The following is an 18,566-nucleotide window of genomic DNA, read 5'->3' as shown; positions in this document are numbered from 1 at the left end:
AAGCGGGTTAATTAAATATTTTCGTGAAAGTTTATATTATACTTTATTGATAGAAAAAGTGTAAAACATACCACATCGGTTAAAAGTTTTGGAAAAAAGTTTTAAATCATTATAAACATGACCAGTATATTTCTAACTATGAATGAGCATGAAGTTTAACTTAAAGGGCTTTCAATATAGATTATAACTGGATTAATGAAAACACGAAATAATAGCATACTAGAAAATTGCTACAAAAAATATATTACTTTATGCATTCATCTCAATTATAACTGGATTAATGGAAACACAAAATATTTATCCCCAATTCTCATTTGAAAGTATTTAATCCTTAATTTTAAAATATCATAAAAATTATCAACAAAACTGTAGAAAGCCGCAGATATAAAAATGTTTTCGTTATAAAAAAAAGTTTTAATCGAAATTTTTTCCCCGCGCTATAGTGTGAATCCCGTTCTAGTCTAGTATATATAGTTAATGGTTTTTTATTGTTTGAAAAGATGAAATGATGGATATTAAAATGTCCGAATTGACAATCATACTAATTCGTAGATATATGAACTTTGATTTTTGTACAACAACTGACCACGTGATTGTTTAAATTCGTATATAAGTTGATATCTTTTAAGGAATGAGTCCATTGAAAACATATTACTTTTCAGCTCACAATTGGTGACTATATTATTGACGGACACAAAACTCACAACAACAAAACCCAAGGAAACTAATCAAAGCACCAATGCAAAAAATACATAATAAAAGTGAAAAAAAAAAACACAAAGCATAGAGTGGATTTGGGATAGATGATGATGATGAGTAGCTAAAAGAAGAAGATTAGGCCATGGAATCAACGGTGAGGACGGTGCTAAGATTCATGGGATGCATATATTCAGGAGAGCCATTGAGGATCTGTTCAGCAATGATTCTACTTGCTTTTTCTGATGGATGAAAAGGATCCCAAAAGGCATATAGATCTCTGTTTGGGCAAAGATTTGATAATGGTGTGCATAGCCCTATCCCATTGTATGGTCCTTGTCCACAACAAGCCACCTTCGACGTGACGAAACCTGCCAAACACAATTTGGTCGTAAACAACTTAGTCAGTTCTAGGAACAGGCTTAAAATTTGAACCAAAACGAAACCAAACTTGGTGAAAAAAGGCTACGAAAAATCTATAATACTAATTAAGATTTTTTTCGGATTTTTTTTTGTTAGCTACATTGATACTAATTTTTCATGTCTTAATATTAATTTTTCCATAATTTTTTTTTCTTTTATGAAAAGGTAAATATATAAAATGAATTAAGAGGGACAAATTAAATAAGAGCATGTACCATATCGTTGTGGGTCGCTAATGAAGTCCATGTGCATTTGTTGAGTATTAGCGGCAATGAAGGCTGAAGATCCAACTTCGTTGTTGAGGTCAGATATCATTTGAGTGAGCTGCGGGTTAAATAGTGAGGCGGCTCGTTGTAGTTCTGTAGCACACTCGCCATCGCGGCTACGTTGAGCCAGCTCGGCTGGGACGCAACCCATCGGCCCTGTTCCAGTCACCAAGACACGTCGAGCACCCAAATCGTACATTTTCTTCAAAACAATATTGATTTTTTTCATTAGCAAAAACTGAAGTATCATCATATTTGCTACAAGCCTACTACTAGTTTAAATTGGAGTTTCGAAGGAATTTTAAGAAGACAGTGCTAGATTTCTTATTTGGGTCATTTTTTCAAAAAGAAGGACAAAACAAAACTATTGTTCCAATCATGTAAAGTATCACTTGGTGTAATATGACTTGTCTAGTTTTAACCATATATGTTTAATGTTTTCTAGAGTAGACTAAAATAAAATTCTACAAACTTCTCTGTTTTATCTAACTATAGTACATGTAGAGTTGTAATTGAATAAACGTACCCTTAGGACTTTGCGGTATTCAGAAATGATAAAGACAACGTAGTCAGGGAGAGAGTATTGACGAGATCTTGCAGAGAAAGGGACCAAGTAGTAGTTGTTTACGAAATCGTTGCCTCCAAGTGTAATTAGGACAAGAGCTCCATTCACGAGCCTATTCATCTCTTCTTCTCCGACCAATCCACTCACTCGGAGCTTGTACTGCTCGAAGTATTCAAGCTGCTTCGTGATCCTAATAATGTTCAGCTGCATTGAATTTGCCAAAACATATCCCTCACCATCAAGATTATCAAGAATGCACTTAACCGATTGTAATACTAATGCAGGTGAAACTTACAAATTGGATCCCGGTGTCGTTAAGGATTCCAATACCCGCGGACGCGAAGTTGGCGCCGACTAAGAGTCTATCTTTTTTCAGCATAGGACTAAGATACGGCATTGGAGACTCTTGACCCAAATGCTCACCTATAACAGATAATAATTATTCATTATCCTTTTTAGGTGACGTTAAGTGTTTAATGTTACTTGGAAAACAAGAAAGAGAGCTTACTAATGAGATCTGGAATGTTAAGACCATTGGAGAAACGGCCGGTAGGACGGTGAGTTGGGAAATCGATACCATAAGGGTAATTATCGGCACGAGCAGTGGTAGCTAGGAAGTCATTGTTGCCATTGTCGACGAGGGAATCTCCGAACACGAGGAAAGCCCTAGCGTTGGCTTGCGGTACAAGTAAACTTATCACTTGAAGTATGCAAAACCCTAGTAGTGCCAAATTAGCCACCGAGTTCGTCATCTATATATACGAAAAGAATTATTTTAGTTTGAAAATTTTCTATGTATATGTAGCTTTGAACTCTGTTTTAGGTGTTTGCTGTGAGATGAGGATGTAGAAGGGAACATGATTGTCGTATGTATATATAGGTGTAAATGTAAAAAGTAACATAGAGGAAAAGGGAGGCATTAATGAAGGTCTTCACCAGCTTTTACCTATTGGTGTTAATTTTAAAGAGAGACAACTCTACATGTACTAGAGAGTTGTGATTTTGGTTGAGAATAAATAAGTGACGCTATGTTGACAAAAACAAAAAAAATCAATAAGTGTTGGTGATGATTTAATTATTTTTTTAATATAAAATGTGTAAAATTATTTTTCATCCATATTACAATGCTGTTTTGCTATTTATAGTAACAATCATACAAATGTTCTAACTAAATAATTATTAATATACTATTGTATTGATTTACAGAATATTTTTCATTTATCGTTTACCTAATTCCATTCTTAATGATTTTTTTAAAAGAAAATTTTGTTTGATTTTGTTTTGTGTATACATAATATTCATCAAATCCAAATGAGAGGCTAGCAATCTAAAAAGAAAAAGATACGAAACAATTACAACTTTATTTATTTACAAACATTAAAATTCGAGTCTGAATGAAATTTCGTGTCAACATCACATATATTGCATAGATACTAAAAACGTAAATATTATTTTCGTAAACGTATATTTTAGTAGGTTAACTAGTGTATTATTCAACTACGTGTACAATATATTTTTATTGTCAGAATATATAATCGATTTATAAAAATTATCAGATAGCCAATGTAAATTCAGTAAATACCATAGCATTGTACATATACATTCTTAGAGTAATTAAGAAAAAAAGGTTAAAACTACTTTTGGGGCCGAGATGAAAAGACTTGATATGGTAGATAGACCAAGAGAGACGGACGAGTTTAATTTCATGCCAATATTTTCATGCTCTTGAATTTTGGGTTTTAATTGGATGAAAAAATTTGGTTGTAAAAAATAAAATGCAGGTCCCTTTGGGAATAAGAAGATAGAATTATTTGAAGTACTTTGTCCAGATTTACTCACACAGCCGCAGAGTTAGATTCCAGCAATGACAATGACAATGACATTCATGTTTTTTTTTTTCTTTTGCATAGAGTAGCTTTTAGTAACCTTTGATAAAAAAAAAAAAAAAAAAAAAAAAAAAAAAAAAAAAAAAAAGAAGAAGCTTTTGTAGCCATCGAGAGAGACAAAATGCTTCAAAGGCATATGTACATGTTAAATTGGCCCGTGAGTGAACTTTCCGTCCGATCAACGAAAACATAGACTAACAATATTTTGATTACCCGAAAAAAGAAAGACAAAAGTTCCATAAAATAAAATACTATATTGAAGTATTTTAATTATCACAGTATTGAATTTAAGAGCCGATCTTATGAAATTTTAATATGTAAGTCCCGAATAATATTTTTTTTAAAACAAACATTCACACATAACAAAGATTTTAAAATGATAAGTTTATAGAGTAAAAATGCTGAATGATCTTATGAGAGGTGAGTATTATGACATATATAGGCTATTCGTTAGAGAGATTAGGGTAAACAGAAATTTTAAAGGGTTTTGGTACACCACTTAGCTTGTTAGTCAATAAAAGACTAATATTTTTGCTATTATCTATCAAAATACTTGACAATGATTGGAAATAAGAGTTTATACAATTACCAATAGATTACCGACTGTTTTTCTTCATCATATGGTCTTTTGATATTTTTAAAACCGTGTAAGAATACATTGGTAATCCCTTGAAAATTACCTACAGATTACCGATAAATTTAGAAAAATATGTATTTATTGACAGATTTTTGACAGTTTATTATTGATGGTCATAATCCATTAATAATTTGTTTTTTTTGTTTGATTAAATGTTTAATTGATTGATAAAAAAAAAAAGAAACGTTATTGCCAGAGCCGTCTCTACACTATTAAAGGCCACAACCAAACTAAAAAAAAGGCTGCTCAAAAAATTTTTTTTAACAACTAAACGAAAGTAAAAACAATGGAAAAAACCAGTAATTTCTAAACACTGTAAATTACATAAAATAAGCAATTTATTCTTCAAATCTAGCTATTCTCCTTGCATTTCTTCCTGCAAACTCATTCATCAAGTCTTTAAAATCAAGCTTTTCAGCCATACGCCTTTCAATCGATATTATCGACAACCCATTTAGTCTCTCTTGCGCCATAGTTGACCGTAAATAAGATTTTATGAGTTTCAACTTTGAAAAATTTCTTTCTGCAGAGGCAACAGAAACTGGAATCGTCATCATTATGCGGTATGCAGTCCATGTATTCGGATAACAACTTTTCATATTTTTCAGAAAATTCAACACCTCGATAGCTTTCTTCATCTCTTTTGACAAAACCTCTTTGAAAAGCTTTAGCTCTAAAAATAAATCATTACCATCTAGATCAGAATGCATATCATGCTTCAAGAAAACTTCAAGGTTGGTACAAGAAACCATCAACTCGTCATCATTTGCTAATTGCAGTTTTGTCAAGTCGAACAAAAATCCAAAAGTCTTTTCATAACCTTGAAGTTGATCAAATCTTGTTTCAAGAGAAACCAAACCTTGATCCACGATTTTGATGAAGTAGTTGAGCCTAAAGTTTTCTTCTGCTGATAATATCACATCTTCCCCAACTTTTTCAGCTTCTTCGTCGTGATAGCGTTTTCTTTTACATATGCGTTTTGCTTTCACAGAGAATACATGATCAATATCCATACTAGTAGCAATCCGCTCAGCTTCTACTTTTGCTGCTTGAAAGCCTGTTTCTCTATAGTTTCTGAAAAAAGAAACAAGTCCTTTTAACTGAACAATAGCAATATCAATATCCATATCTTCTGACTGCAAGATCTTACTTACTTTGTTGACAACAAACAAAAGCTCATACCAAATTACCATTCCAAACAAAAATTCAAAACTCCCAATTCCATGTATTTCACTCATTGCAAGAGACTCGGCTTCGCTTTTTGTTTCCGGATTATCACTGTTTTCTGCCAAGTAAAATAGCGCATCTCGTATCTGAGGAGCTTGAAATCGTATTGCTTTGACACTTTTAACACGGCTCTCCCAACGAGTTTGTGACAATGGCTTAACTGTAATACCATTCACAATATCTCTAAAAACTTCGCTATTATTTGTAGAAGATGCAAACAAACAATAGATACGCTGCACAATACCAAAAAACGACACTGCTATCGTCGAATAGGAGGCTATATCTGAAAGTGCCAGATTCAAACTATGACAACCACATGGTGTGTAAACTGCTCTTGGATTAACTTCAAGTAATCTTGATTGCACTCCTTATTTTTTCCTTTCATGTTTGATCCATTGTCATAACCTTGCCCTCTAATGTCATCAATATTCAACCCAAGAGTATGCAAAACATCTTTCAAAGTGTCAAAAAGCCCTTCTCCAATTTTGTCTTTTACTTCCAAGAATGTCAAAAAAAATTCTTCAATCTTAGGTGACATCTCAGAAATATCCACACAACGAATAATTAACGACATCTGGTCCCGGTGACTGATATCAGGAGTAGTATCAAGAATAACTGAAAAATATTTTGCACATCGAATCTTCTTCAAGATCAACTGCTGGATCTCAGTACCAATCATCATTATCAACTCATTTTGAATACCAGGACTCAGATAATGATGATGTGTTTCCTGTTTTTCAATTCGTCTTATGTGTTCTTGCATTACAGGATCAAAATCTCCAAACACCTCAACCATCCCCAAAAAATTTCCATTATTATCTTCATGAATCTTATCACTGCTTCCACGAAATGCTATATTCTTTTTTGCAAGACCCTTTACCAAAGCAATTATCCTCAACAATACATCTCTCCAGTGTTTTTTCTCTTTGTTAATCTTTGCCTGCATATGCTTATCAATTGTTTGCTTCTTTTTTAGCCTGACCTCTAACTATATCCAACGAATCATGCATCTCATATGATTAGGACCTTTTTCATGCTCTCTTAGCATTCTTGAAACGTTTCTCCAATCACTATACCCGGTAGTTGCCAACTGACAGATATTTTTATCTTGTGTAAATAATTTACAGCAAAAACAAAAGATCTTATCTTTTACTTTTGAGTAAACTAGCCATTGTCTATCTTGCCTTTCTCCATTTATTATCTCTCTCGTGTAAGACGAATGAGAAAAACATCTACCAATCGAATCTCTTGGAAAATGAAAATCGACGGGAAGTCTTGCGATTGGACCCTTATCAACAAAAAAATCTCTCAGTCTATTATCAATTTCTCTCCAATTTCCGGGATCATTGAAATCTCCATCTATATGATATTCCTTAAAATCAAATGTTTTCTCCTCTTCATCCTCCATCTCAGTTTCAACCCCCCTATCATTCCTATTCTCATTCTCATTCTCTTTCTCCATAGACTCACGTTCATCGCCGGGTTCACCAAAATTTCTACCTTGGGTATTCTCTGAAATACCAGCTTCTTCACTACTCACATTGCTCTCTTTTTCTAAGTGCGCATCAGTTTTAGAAGGTTCAGATTTTTTTACGTACCTCAACATCGAATTTTCCATTGATTTTGTTAATGCCTCTTGTCTCTTTTTTTCCTTATTTTTGATGCTCCTCCTGGCACTATCTTTATTCGATTTGAAGTCATCTTCCTGCAACCAAACTACTAACTAATAAATAAAATCATTATGCATAAAATAATACTCCAAAAAATTGAACAAACTATATGACTTCTGACACAAGAAAGAGATAGAAAACAGTTTTTGTCTCTAAAATTTAGAAACTAAGGACCAAACCAATATCTCAATTATTTAATTGGCATGAAAATTGACAAACCTGAATTGATAGAAGATTTAAAGCCTCCACCAAGCTTCAACCAAAAGCAAAATAAAAAGAAAAGAGAGATGATTCTAAACTTGTTGAGATTGAAAAAAAATTGAAAACAGAAATAGGGCTGGGGGTTTGACGATGAGGAAGAAGAAGAAGCGTAATATGTTTTAGGTTTATAATTTTGTTTCTAATTTTTCTTTATTCTTATCTTTTATAATTTTCATTTAAGTAAAATATTATTTTTTTTAAAATCTCGAAGTTATATACATGTATATATATATAGATATTCGTTTTATTAATTTTGGCTACGAAATATGAAAAAAAAAAATTGCTTAAAAAACGGAGAAAAACAAAATTTGACATATTGGGGAATCGAACTGCAGAACTGGGATGCTCATGCCAACCTTATTACCACTAGGCTAGGGAAGAACTATCGCAAAAAGGGCCGGAAAATATTTATATAATAAAAGGCCACAAGCTTATGCTTCATGGGCCTGGCCTTTGGGCCGGCTCTGGTTATTGCTGAAATTTTACAAAATAAAACAAGACATAATGAAACCAAGAACTAGAGCAATCCAACAGGTGTGCCCTCCAATGAGCGGAGACACACTTAGCCAACGCCGAAAAATAATCCTTTAGCGAGGTTTGGTGGCATATTCAAAAGAAGAAATGCGGTCTCTGATGAGCTTGTCAAGCCGTCGTACAATTAGAGTAGTCGAGAGATACCCGTTAGCATGAATTCTTGCATTTCTCTCCTTCCATAGATGATAGATAGTGACCTGGAAAAAAAAACTTGAGGAGGATATCATTAAAGAAATCCCTTGTACCAGTATTTAACGCGTCAAGCATAATATCCCAATTTGGATCCTCGCATTGGCGCAACAAGTTGCCTGCACTTTCGGAGCAAAATGTGAAGGAATAAGGACAACCAAAGAACAAGTTGCACACACGGTTGAACCAGCCCCCAAGTCCGTATATGAACCCCCGTTGAGAGACGATCACGGATAGCTAACCAAGTAATGAAAGCACACCGTGGGATTCCTTGCTTTACCCACACTATAGCGCTCCAATCCATTGGTTGGTGGTGAATCCGTAGTTCCTCCCACGTGAGCTAAGAGGAGAAAGATTCTCGGAATTGGTCTTCAGCATGTCTCCACAATAACTTATCAGGTCCATGCATAGCATTGGGAATAGGTTGAGCACGCAAATGATCTATGATCGGGACCATATGTGCAAGCTGTGTTCGTATTAGCCTCCAGCCATTGTTTCCTAAAGCATCCTTAACCACTGTGTGAATAGGAATCCTGAGTAGCCGTGGCTCCGCAGATCCCACCTGATCAATAAGTCTCTCCATAGGTATCCAGTGATCAAGCCAAAACGAAATAGTTGTTCCATCATTCACTTCTGCCCGTATGTAAGGTCAAATTTTGTCCCAAAGCTTAAGTACTTTCCGCCATGCCCATGATCCTAGCGTGGAATGTAGAGCTGACTAGAAAGAGAGCCCCCACATCAACTATTGTTTTGACCAAACAACCCACAATGATCCTGAAAGACTAGAAAAAATCAAAATAAGCCGATAAACAAAAGCTTTAGAAACCTCTTTCAGCTTCCTCAAGCCTAACCCACCCTCTGATTTTGGACGACAAATATCATCCCATGCTACCTTTGAACCTGAGGTGTTGTTTGGATTACCCGTCCATAAAAAACACTACAAAGGCTATCAATTTAAGCAAAGCACAAAGAGGGTAAACAAAGAACGGAGCACCAAAAGCTTGAGATGCTGATGATAACCAAAGAAATATGCTGGAGACGGCCTGAATAAGATAAGTATTTTTTTCTTCCATGAAAGAAGACGAGGACAAACCTTATCAATGAGGGGGCTGTAGTCGTGTCCTGTCATGGACTTAGTGGTTAATGGCAGCCCTAGGTAACAAATAGGGAGAATCTCTACTTGTAGACCATACTCAAAGACAGCCGCTAAGGTCGCTTAATTATCTCGACCTCCAACAAAAACCGTTGACTTGCTAGCATTAATACGTAACTCAAATAATTTGGAAAAATCCTCAAAGACCTGCAATGTAGTGCGGAGAGAGCTAGGGAGCCGTCCGTGAATAGCAAAATATCATCCGCAAAACTTAGATGAGAAACACAAATCAGTCGCATCGCAGGTGCCGTCCAATGAACCCATTAGAACTGTTATGTTAATCAACAGAGAGAGAACATTCTGCACCATAGCAAACAAGTATGGTGTGAGAGAGCAGTGTTGACAAACTCCTTTAAAGCTCCCGAAGAACCCCTCTAGATGTCCATTTACGACCACTTCAATATAAGCTGTAGAAACACAAGATAAAATCCAGTGAGTAAACAAAGTGGGTAAACCCAAAGCTCTGAAAATTGTCCCTATTAAAGACCACTGAACCGTGTCGAATGCCTTTGAAATATCAAATTTAATGGCACACGGACGGGAAATGGTGTCCTTATGGTAATCCTTGACGAGCTCAGTTGCCAATAACACATTCGCTAATAGCATACGACCTTTAACAAAAGCACTCTGATTTGGCTCAATAAAATCCGGTAAAAGCACTACAGACGATTTGCCAAGATTTTAGAGATGACTTTAAACAGCACACTACAGCAGGATATAAGCCGGTAGTCTCGCATGGTGGCCGAAGTAGAATCCGGGTCCTTTGGAACGAGAGATAGCAAAGTAGCAGTAACAGCTTTCGGCATGAGGCCATACACAAAGAAAAATTGCACCGCAACAATGAAACCTAAGCCTATACCACTCCAGACAGCAATATAGAACTTCTTAGTAAATCCATCGGGCCCAGAGGTCTTGCATGAAGGGCGGGGGGGGGGGGAGAAAAGAGCTTAGCGGATTTCCTGTGCGAGAACAGGAGACGTGAGCATGTTACATGTTTTCGTTGAGCAGCGGTAGTCAAGAAGATCGAAGAGAACAACATGAGGAACCCGTATGAAATATGCATCCTCTTGCTGAAGCAAGGTAAAAAAAGGTGGGCTGCCTCTGCCTTTATATCTGCTGGTGTAGTTAAAACCTCACTAGTGGCTGTGGTAAGAGACCAAATGCCATTGCGAGAAGCATTGTCTTAAGATACCCGGTGAAAGAAACGCATGATTTTTGCTGAAAATATTGCTCTTCCAAAACTGCTAATTTTTAAAAAGCATATGAAGGTGCAGATAAATCCCAAAAATTTGCAGGGGTGGGGTCGGTAAAAGCTGCAGTTTGAATGGAACAATGGTTTTAAATCTATCAGTAAATAATTTGTCAAAATGGTAAATAACTACCAATGGTTTTTGATATATCAGTAATTTATCAACGGATAAAAACATTTTTGTCAAAATTTGATCATTTTTATGTCGGTAATTATCGACCAATTTAAAAACGTTGGTATTTCCGTCAGTTGTTTTCTAGTAGTGTGAATAAAACTAAACAGGAGTAAAATTTATCACAAAACACCCTACAAAAAAAGGTGTACATAATGTCAACTACTTAATTAATAACTGTATACGATAAAACAAAACATATAATGTTTGTGTAACGCCCGTATCCCGTTTTGGGGGGTGTCGACCGACACCACTTCAGGGTGTCGCTCGACACCAGCGTGTTTCGGTTTGTTGGATTGATTTTAATTGCAAAATTGTGTGGTGGGTCATGTTGTGTTGTTTTTAATCGTCAGAACGGGTCATGTTGTGTTGTTTTGTGTTGCATTGGTGGTTGTTTGAGTTAATACTTGAATGTGTTCATTTCTGCTTGTGTGTATAGCCAGTGGTGGGATGATTGCCTCACTAAGTATTTATGAAATACTTATGCATCTCTTTCTTTGATGCAGGTAGAAGCGAAGTATGATCCGTGGAATTATGGCGAGGAGAGGAGGATGATCTAGGCACTCATTGGTGTTTTAGATTATTGTTGGATTTGTTAGGGTGTTAGAATGGAATTTTGAAACATGTTAGGATGATCGTGTTTTGGAATAATGTTTGGTTGAACTTGTTGGTTTAATGGAATTGTTTTATTGGATTTTTGGTTAAGTCTTCTGCTGGTTAATATTGTTGGTTTACTTTAATGAGATTGCTTGGTTTAATTGATTTAAATTATTATGGCCGGTTTAGCTGGTTCGAATTAATTGGGTTAATCCGGTTTGCATGTTTAAAAGAAAAAAAAATGGGATGGGTTCTTTCAATTTGGTATCAGAGCATTTACGGTTCTAGGACGAGATTTAATTGGTAAAAATTGTGATGTGATGTGTGAATTTCATTGATGAGGAATGATGATGTGGATTGCATGCTGATTGATTGTGTGTTTAATCAATTTTGTGAGCATGGAGACCTAGATCATCCTCTCGAGCCTTCAATGAGATTCCATAGTAAGTTGTGTGGTTTGGTGATTTGTTTGGTGTTCTTAGCCTTCGGTTGTGTTGCAGATGGTTAGAGGTGGAGCTGTCGGTCGTGGTCGTGGTCGTCGGCGTGGTCGCGGTAGGGGGCGTGGTGTTGCCTCGGGTAGCGATATGAGTGTGGGCCAAAGTGTTACGGCCGATTTTGTTAGTGAGTCCCAGTCGCATCAGGACGGGCCCGTGGGTGGTGAGAGTGTGAGTGCCGTGGGAGCCGGTTCGTCCGGGAACGGTACTAGTGTTGTTGGAAACCCGGTTGGGGGTGTTCCAACAGGTGCAACCCAGGGTCAGAATGATCGGCTTGCAGATTTACTGACGCAGCTCTTGGAGCGGTTACCAGGTGCGGTACCGCCAGTGCAGGCTCGTGTAGGGCCTGAGTTGCAGGCTCCTGTTGGGCATGAAGTGCAGGCTCCTCTTGGACCTGGTGTGCAGCCTGTTGTTGGGGTTGTACCGCCTGAAGGGGTAGGTGTGGTGGTCGAGAAGCCGTACTATCTGCGGATGTTGGAGCAGCTGCAGCGGTTCGGGATGTCCTTGTTCTTCGGAGGTTCCGACCCGGCTGTAGCGGATGAGTGGCGGGTGCGAATGGAGCGGTATTTCCAGTCGATGAGGTGCCCGGAGGCGTATTAGGTGGACCTAGCGGCCCACAACTTGGCGGGTGATGCACATTTGTGGTGGTGGAGTGTGCTGGCCAAGAGGGGGCAGGGATTGGTGATGTGGAGAGATTTCTTGGTAGACTTTAATGCCAAGTATTTTCCGGCGGAGGCACTGGACCGGATGGAGTCGCAGTTCCTGGCGTTGACTTAGGGCAAGCAGTCGGTGCGGGAGTACGACTCGAAGTTCAACAAACTTTTGGTGTACTCGGGGCGTGCGAGAGATCCTGAGCAGATGCAGGTGCGTCGGTTCATGAAGGGTCTCAGCCCTGATATGAGGGTGCGGTGCAAGGTGCGGGCCTATGCATCGCGTGTGGAGTTGGTTGAGGTGGCGGCGGGGATCAAGGACGAGTTGAGGAGTCACAGGGTGATTCCTACTCCGTCGGCGCAGCCGAAGAAGACGTAGGCGCATTCGGTTCCGAGCAGAGGTGGCAAACCTGCTCAGGGACAGAAGAGGAAGTGGGATGACACTTCCAGGGTGAGTCAGGGTGATCGGAGGTGCTTCAGGTGTGGGAGCACGGATCACAGGGTGGCGAGTTGCCCGGAAAAGGGCGAGCCGTGGATGGATACCCGTGTCTGTTATCACTGCAGAGAGACGGGGCACATCAAGACGAGATGTCTTAAGTTGCAGCAGATGGCGAAAGCAGCGGTGCAGCCGGTGATGCAGGCAGTGGTGCAGCAGTGGGTGCAGCCAGGATTGCAGCTGGCAGGACAGTCGTTGGCTCAGCTGGGAGCACCGCCGGTGGTAACATCCGAGGAGATCCCGATGGTTGTTATGGAGCCGTTAGAGTCGCAGGAGGCGTTTTGCTAGCGGTTCAGGGGTGGGCTAGTGGTGTGGATGTACAGATTGCGGGAGAGTCGATGCTGGCAGATCTGTACATTAGTCCGGTGGAGTTGTATGATGTAATTCTGGGCATGGATTGGTTGGAACGGCACATAGTTCATCTGGATTGTCACCAGGGTAGAGTATAATTCGAGCGTCCCGGACCGAAGATGTATTTCCAGGGTGTGAGACTGATTTCGGGGAGTTTAGTGATTTCGGCGATTCAGGCGGATAAGATGATCCGGAAGGGGCGGGAAGCTTATTTGGCTACAATCGTCATGCCAGAGACGGTCGATGAGGTAGCAGTGGATAAGATCCGGGTGGTCCAGGAGTTCGAGGATGTGTTTCAGTCGTTAAAGGGGATACCACCATCTCAGTCTGATCCGTTCACGATTGAGTTGGAGCCCGGGACAACGCCGTTGTTTAAGGCTCCGTACCGGATGGCTTCAGCAGAGATGGCTGAGCTGAAGAAACAGTTGGAGGATTTGCTGGGTAAGGGTTTCATCCGTCCTAGTGTTTCACCGTGGGGAGCACCGGTGTTGTTCGTTACGAAGAAGGATGGGAGTTTCCGGCTGTGTATCGATTACCGGGGACTTAGCCGAATCACGGTGAAGAACAAGTATCTTTTGCCGCGGATTGACGAGTTATTGGACCAGTTGAGGGGAGCTACGTGGTTCTCTAAGATCGGTTTGGCGTCGGAGTACCATCAGATTCCTATCGACAAGGCGGATATCCGTAAAACGGCGTTCAGGATGAGGTATGGGCATTATGAGTTCGTGGTGGTGCCTTTCGGGTTGACTAATGCACCAGCGGCGTTCATGAGCCTAATGAATAGCGTGTTCCAGGCGTTTCTGGATGAGTTTGTTATCATCTTCATTGATGATATCCTGGTGTATTCTAAGAGTCCTGAGGAGCACGAGGTACACTTGCGGGAAAAGTGTTGGAGAAGCTGCGGGAACAGAAGCTGTATGCTAAGCTGAGCAAGTGTAGTTTCTGGCCGAGAAAGATGGGTTTTCTGCGTCATATCGTGTCTGCAGAGGGAGTTTCTGTGGATCCAGAGAAGATTGAGGCTATCAGAGATTAGCCTAGACCGCAAAATGCCACAGAGATACGGAGTTTTTTGGGATTGGCGGGTTACTACAGACGGTTTGTGAAGGGCTTTGCCAGTACAGCTCAGCCAATGACCAAGCTGACGGGGAAGGATGTTCCTTTTGTGTGGACTCCTGAGTGTGAGCAGGGTTTGGCTCAACTCAAGGAGATGTTGACGAGTACGCCGGTGTTGGCTTTACCGGAGCAGGGAGAGCCGTATGTGGTGTACATGGACGCTTCGGGAGTTGGTTTGGGTTGTGTGTTGATGCAGCAGGGTAAGGTGATCGCCTATGCTTCGCGGGAGTTGCCGAAGCATGAGGGCAACTACCCTACTCATGATTTGGAGATGGCAGCGGTGGTCTTTGCACTGAAGATTTGGAGATCTTATCTGTATGGAGCGAAGGTTCAGGTGTTTACAGATCATAAGAGTCTGAAGTATATATTCACGCAGCCTGAGTTAAACTTGAGACAGAGGCGCTGGATGGAGTTGGTTGCGGATTATGATCTGGATATAGCTTACCATCCCGGTAAGGCTAATCTGGAAGCAAGCGGCTTCAGCTCGAGGGCAGGATATGGAGACCTTGGTGGGAGAACTTAGCACCTTGCGGGTGTATGCTATTTCTCAGGAACCACTAGGGTTAGAAGCAGCTAACCGAGCAGACCTTCTGACCAGAGTTCGAGCGGCTCAGGAGAAGGATGCATGGCTGGTTAATGCTTCTAAGGATACTGAGTCAGAGTATCAGGTTGCAGTCAATGGGACTATCCTTGTGCATGGGCGAGTTTGTGTGCCCAAGGATGAGGAGTTGACATGAGAGATCTTGAGTGAGGCTCATGCGAGTAGGTTCACATCTAGGAGCGACCAAGATGTACCGAGATCTGAAGCGGTATTATCATTGGGTCGGGATGAAGACGGACGTAGCTAAATGGGTCTCTGAGTGCGATGTATGTCAGTTAGTGAAGGCTGAGCATCAGGTGCCGTGTGGATTATTGCAGAGTCTCCCTATTCCAGAGTGGAAATGGGACATGATCACGATGGATTTCGTGGTAGGGTTGCCAGTGTCTCGGTTCAAGGATGCCATTTGGGTCATTGTGGAGGAGATTGTGAGACTTCATGGAGTACCAGCCAGTATTGTGTCAGACCGGGATTCGAAGTTCACTTCGACGTTCTGGAAGGCTTTACAGAAGGAGATGGGTATTAAGGTGCATTTGAGCACGGCTTACCACCCTCAGACAGACGGGGAGTCTGAGCGGACCATTCAGACACTCGAGGATCTGTTGAGGATGTGTGTGTTGGACTGGGGTGGTCAGTGGGCAGATCACTTGAGCTTGGTGGAGTTTGCTTATAATAGTAGCTACCAGACGAGTATTGGGATGGCTCCTTATGAGGCGTTGTATGGGAGGCCATGTCGGACACCTCTATGTTGGACTCAAGTGGGGGAGAGGAGCATTTATGGTGCAGATTTTGTTCAGGAGACTTTAGAGAAGATTCGGGTTCTGAAGCTGAACATGAGAAAGGCGCAGGATCGGCAGAAGTGTTATGCTGATAAGAGGCGTAAGGAGTTGGAGTTTGAGGTTGGAGATATGGTGTATCTCAAGATGGCGATGTTGCGTGGTCCTAACAGGTCCCTTACCGAGACTAAGCTGAGTCCAAGGTTTATGGGTCCTTTCAGGATTGTGGAGCGGGTTGGACCGGTGGCTTATTGGTTGGAGTTACCTGAGGTAATGCATACATTTCATAAGGTATTCCACGTGTCGATGCTGAGGAAGTGTTTTCACGAGGATGATGAGGTGTTGGCTACGATCCCGGCAGATCTTCAACCTATCATGACCTTGGAGGCGAGGCCAGTGAGGGTTCTCGAGAGGCGGGTAAAGGAACTTCGACGTAAGAAGATTCCTTTGATGAGAGTCCAGTGGGACTGTGATGGAGTCTTGGAGGAGACTTGGGAGCCAGTGGCCAGGATGAAGGCAAGGTTCCGGAAGTGGTTTGACAAGCAGGTCGAGGAGTAGACCGTTGGCTTGTGTTGTTTTTGAGTTGTTTCGGTTGTATCACTTTTGTATTTTCATTTCGGTGTAACGATTATGACATTTGAGATTAATAAGATGAGTATTTCTTGGATTTGACTTGTGTGTCATGTGTAAGAGAAATATGTGCGAGTTTCTAAAAATAGAAAGTGTCGGTTGACGGTTCTATTTTTGGAAAGTCTTGGGGTGGTGGTTAGTATAGCATTGCGATGCTATAAGTGGACCACGGGAGGTAGATCTGATCAAGAGATATGCTCGGGGGCGTTTAGACTTATTTTCTCGGATATGATGTGATACCCTCTGATGATGATTCGAGTGCGCGCTTAAGGGTGACGACCCGAGAGCAAGCGTGAGACTTCCCGGATACCGTAGCTTGAAGGTTGGTGGCCTGATAGTGAGCCGGTATGACTTGAAGGTTGCGACCTGAGAGCGGGGGAGGTGGTGGGACTTCCTAGATACCGTAGTCTAAGGCTGAGGCCTGAGGACAAGCCGGTATAATTCATGGGTTGCGACCTATGGACGGGGGAGGTGGGTGTGTATGAGCAAATAGGGTCTGGAACGTGAGTATATTGATTAGATAGAAGCCTCGGTGAGGTCAATGGTGTACTGACGGTTGTGTTGAAGGATTCGAGGACGAATCCTAGTTAGTGGGGGAGAATTTTAACGCCCGTGTCCCGTTTTGGGGGTGTGGACCGACACCACTTCAGGGTGTCGCTCGACACCAGCGTGTTTCGGTTTGTTGGATCGATTTTAATTGCAAAATTGTGTGGTTTTGGTTAGGGTTTAACCCTAGGTCACGTTTAAAAGAGTAAAGGTCGTGTTTTGTTCAGAGGTGGCCGCTTTTATTCTTCTAAAAGGTTTCTAAGTTTTCTGGAGAGGTTTTGTGAGGTTTGAGAAGTGTTTTGAGGCTTGTTCCTGGTGTTTCTTTCCTTGGGAAGAGAGATCTCGTAGCTGTGGTGTTAGGAGAGTCCTTGGTTGCTGTTGTTGTGATCTGTTCGTTCTTGTTTCTGTTCTTTTGAAAGGTGAGTGCATGACTAGGCTGATCTAAGCAATTTTGATGCATATTTTGAGTGTTTCCTCTGACTGATATTTGATTTCTGTGTTTGTAGGCTTGTCTATGTGGTATGGTGTCTTGGTACGAGTCTGGGGAGGTGATAGATCGGGCCTGGAGTTCTAGAGTTAGTGGATTTGTCGATGAGAAGTAGCTGGAGCGATGTTAAGGTTTCGGTGTCGCTCGACACCAAGGGAGGGTGTCGATCGACACCAACTTTCTTTCTCGCGAGGATGGTCGCGAATGTCGAGCGACACCAGCGGATGGTGTCGATCGACACTGCTCGTCAGAACGGGTCATGTTGTGTTGTTTTGTGTTGCATTGGTGGTTGTTTGAGTTAATACTTGAATGTGTTCATTTCTGCTTGTGTGTATAGCCAGTGGTGGGATGATTGCCTCACTAAGTATTTATGAAATACTTATGCATCTCTTTCTTTGATGCAGGTAAAAGCAAAGTGTGATCCGTGGAATCATGGCGAGGAGAGGAGGATGATCTAGGCACTCATTGGTGTTTTAGATTATTGTTGGATTTGTTAGGGTGTTAGAATGGAATTTAGAAACATGTTTGGACGATCGTGTTTTGGAATAATGTTTGGTTGAACTTGTTGGTTTAATGGAATTGTTTTATTGGATTTTTGGTTAAGTCTTCCGCTGGTTAATATTGTTGGTTTACTTTAATGAGATTGCTTGGTTTAATTGATTTAAATTATTATGGCCAGTTTAGCTGGTTCGAATTAATTGGGTTAATCCGGTTTGCATGTTTAAAAGAAAAAAAAATGTGATGGGTTCTTTCAGTTTGTCCCTTAGTTCGAATAATCTTCCTTAAAATATTTCGTCTGAGGTAAACTGCTCTATTTATAGCTCATTAATGTATTTTTTCACTTCCATATCCTTTGATGTGGTTAAATCACCTTGAAAATCTAATATTCCCTTTCTCCAC

At 40.6% G+C, this 18,566-nt stretch overlaps 1 protein-coding gene and 1 pseudogene across 2 annotated transcripts; both read right to left on the bottom strand.

The window, feature by feature from the left end:
• Nucleotides 1-620: 620 nt before the first annotated feature.
• LOC17880178 (GDSL esterase/lipase At5g33370) lies at nt 621-2,781 on the bottom strand. Of its 2 annotated transcripts, none has more exons than XM_006283910.2 (5): nt 2,459-2,781; nt 2,246-2,373; nt 1,912-2,154; nt 1,335-1,587; nt 621-1,067 (listed from the first exon to the last, which is right to left on the bottom strand). In XM_006283910.2, exons 1-5 carry the CDS (start codon nt 2,700-2,702, stop codon nt 835-837), a joined length of 1,101 nt encoding a protein of 366 aa, XP_006283972.1. In that variant the 5' UTR covers nt 2,703-2,781; the 3' UTR covers nt 621-834. The 2 variants fall into 2 exon arrangements, with proteins under 2 accessions (XP_006283972.1, XP_023635000.1); XM_023779232.1 differs by having other exon boundaries at nt 926-1,050.
• Nucleotides 2,782-4,811: 2,030 nt separating this feature from the next.
• On the bottom strand, nt 4,812-7,318 carry LOC17878945 (annotated as a pseudogene).
• Between the last annotated feature and the right edge of the window lie 11,248 nt (nt 7,319-18,566).

This window comes from Capsella rubella, unplaced genomic scaffold (assembly GCF_000375325.1).
Source record: "Capsella rubella cultivar Monte Gargano unplaced genomic scaffold, Caprub1_0 scaffold_7, whole genome shotgun sequence".
NCBI classification, from domain to species: Eukaryota; Viridiplantae; Streptophyta; class Magnoliopsida; order Brassicales; family Brassicaceae; genus Capsella; species Capsella rubella.
This window is presented reverse-complemented; position numbering and strand designations above follow the sequence as displayed.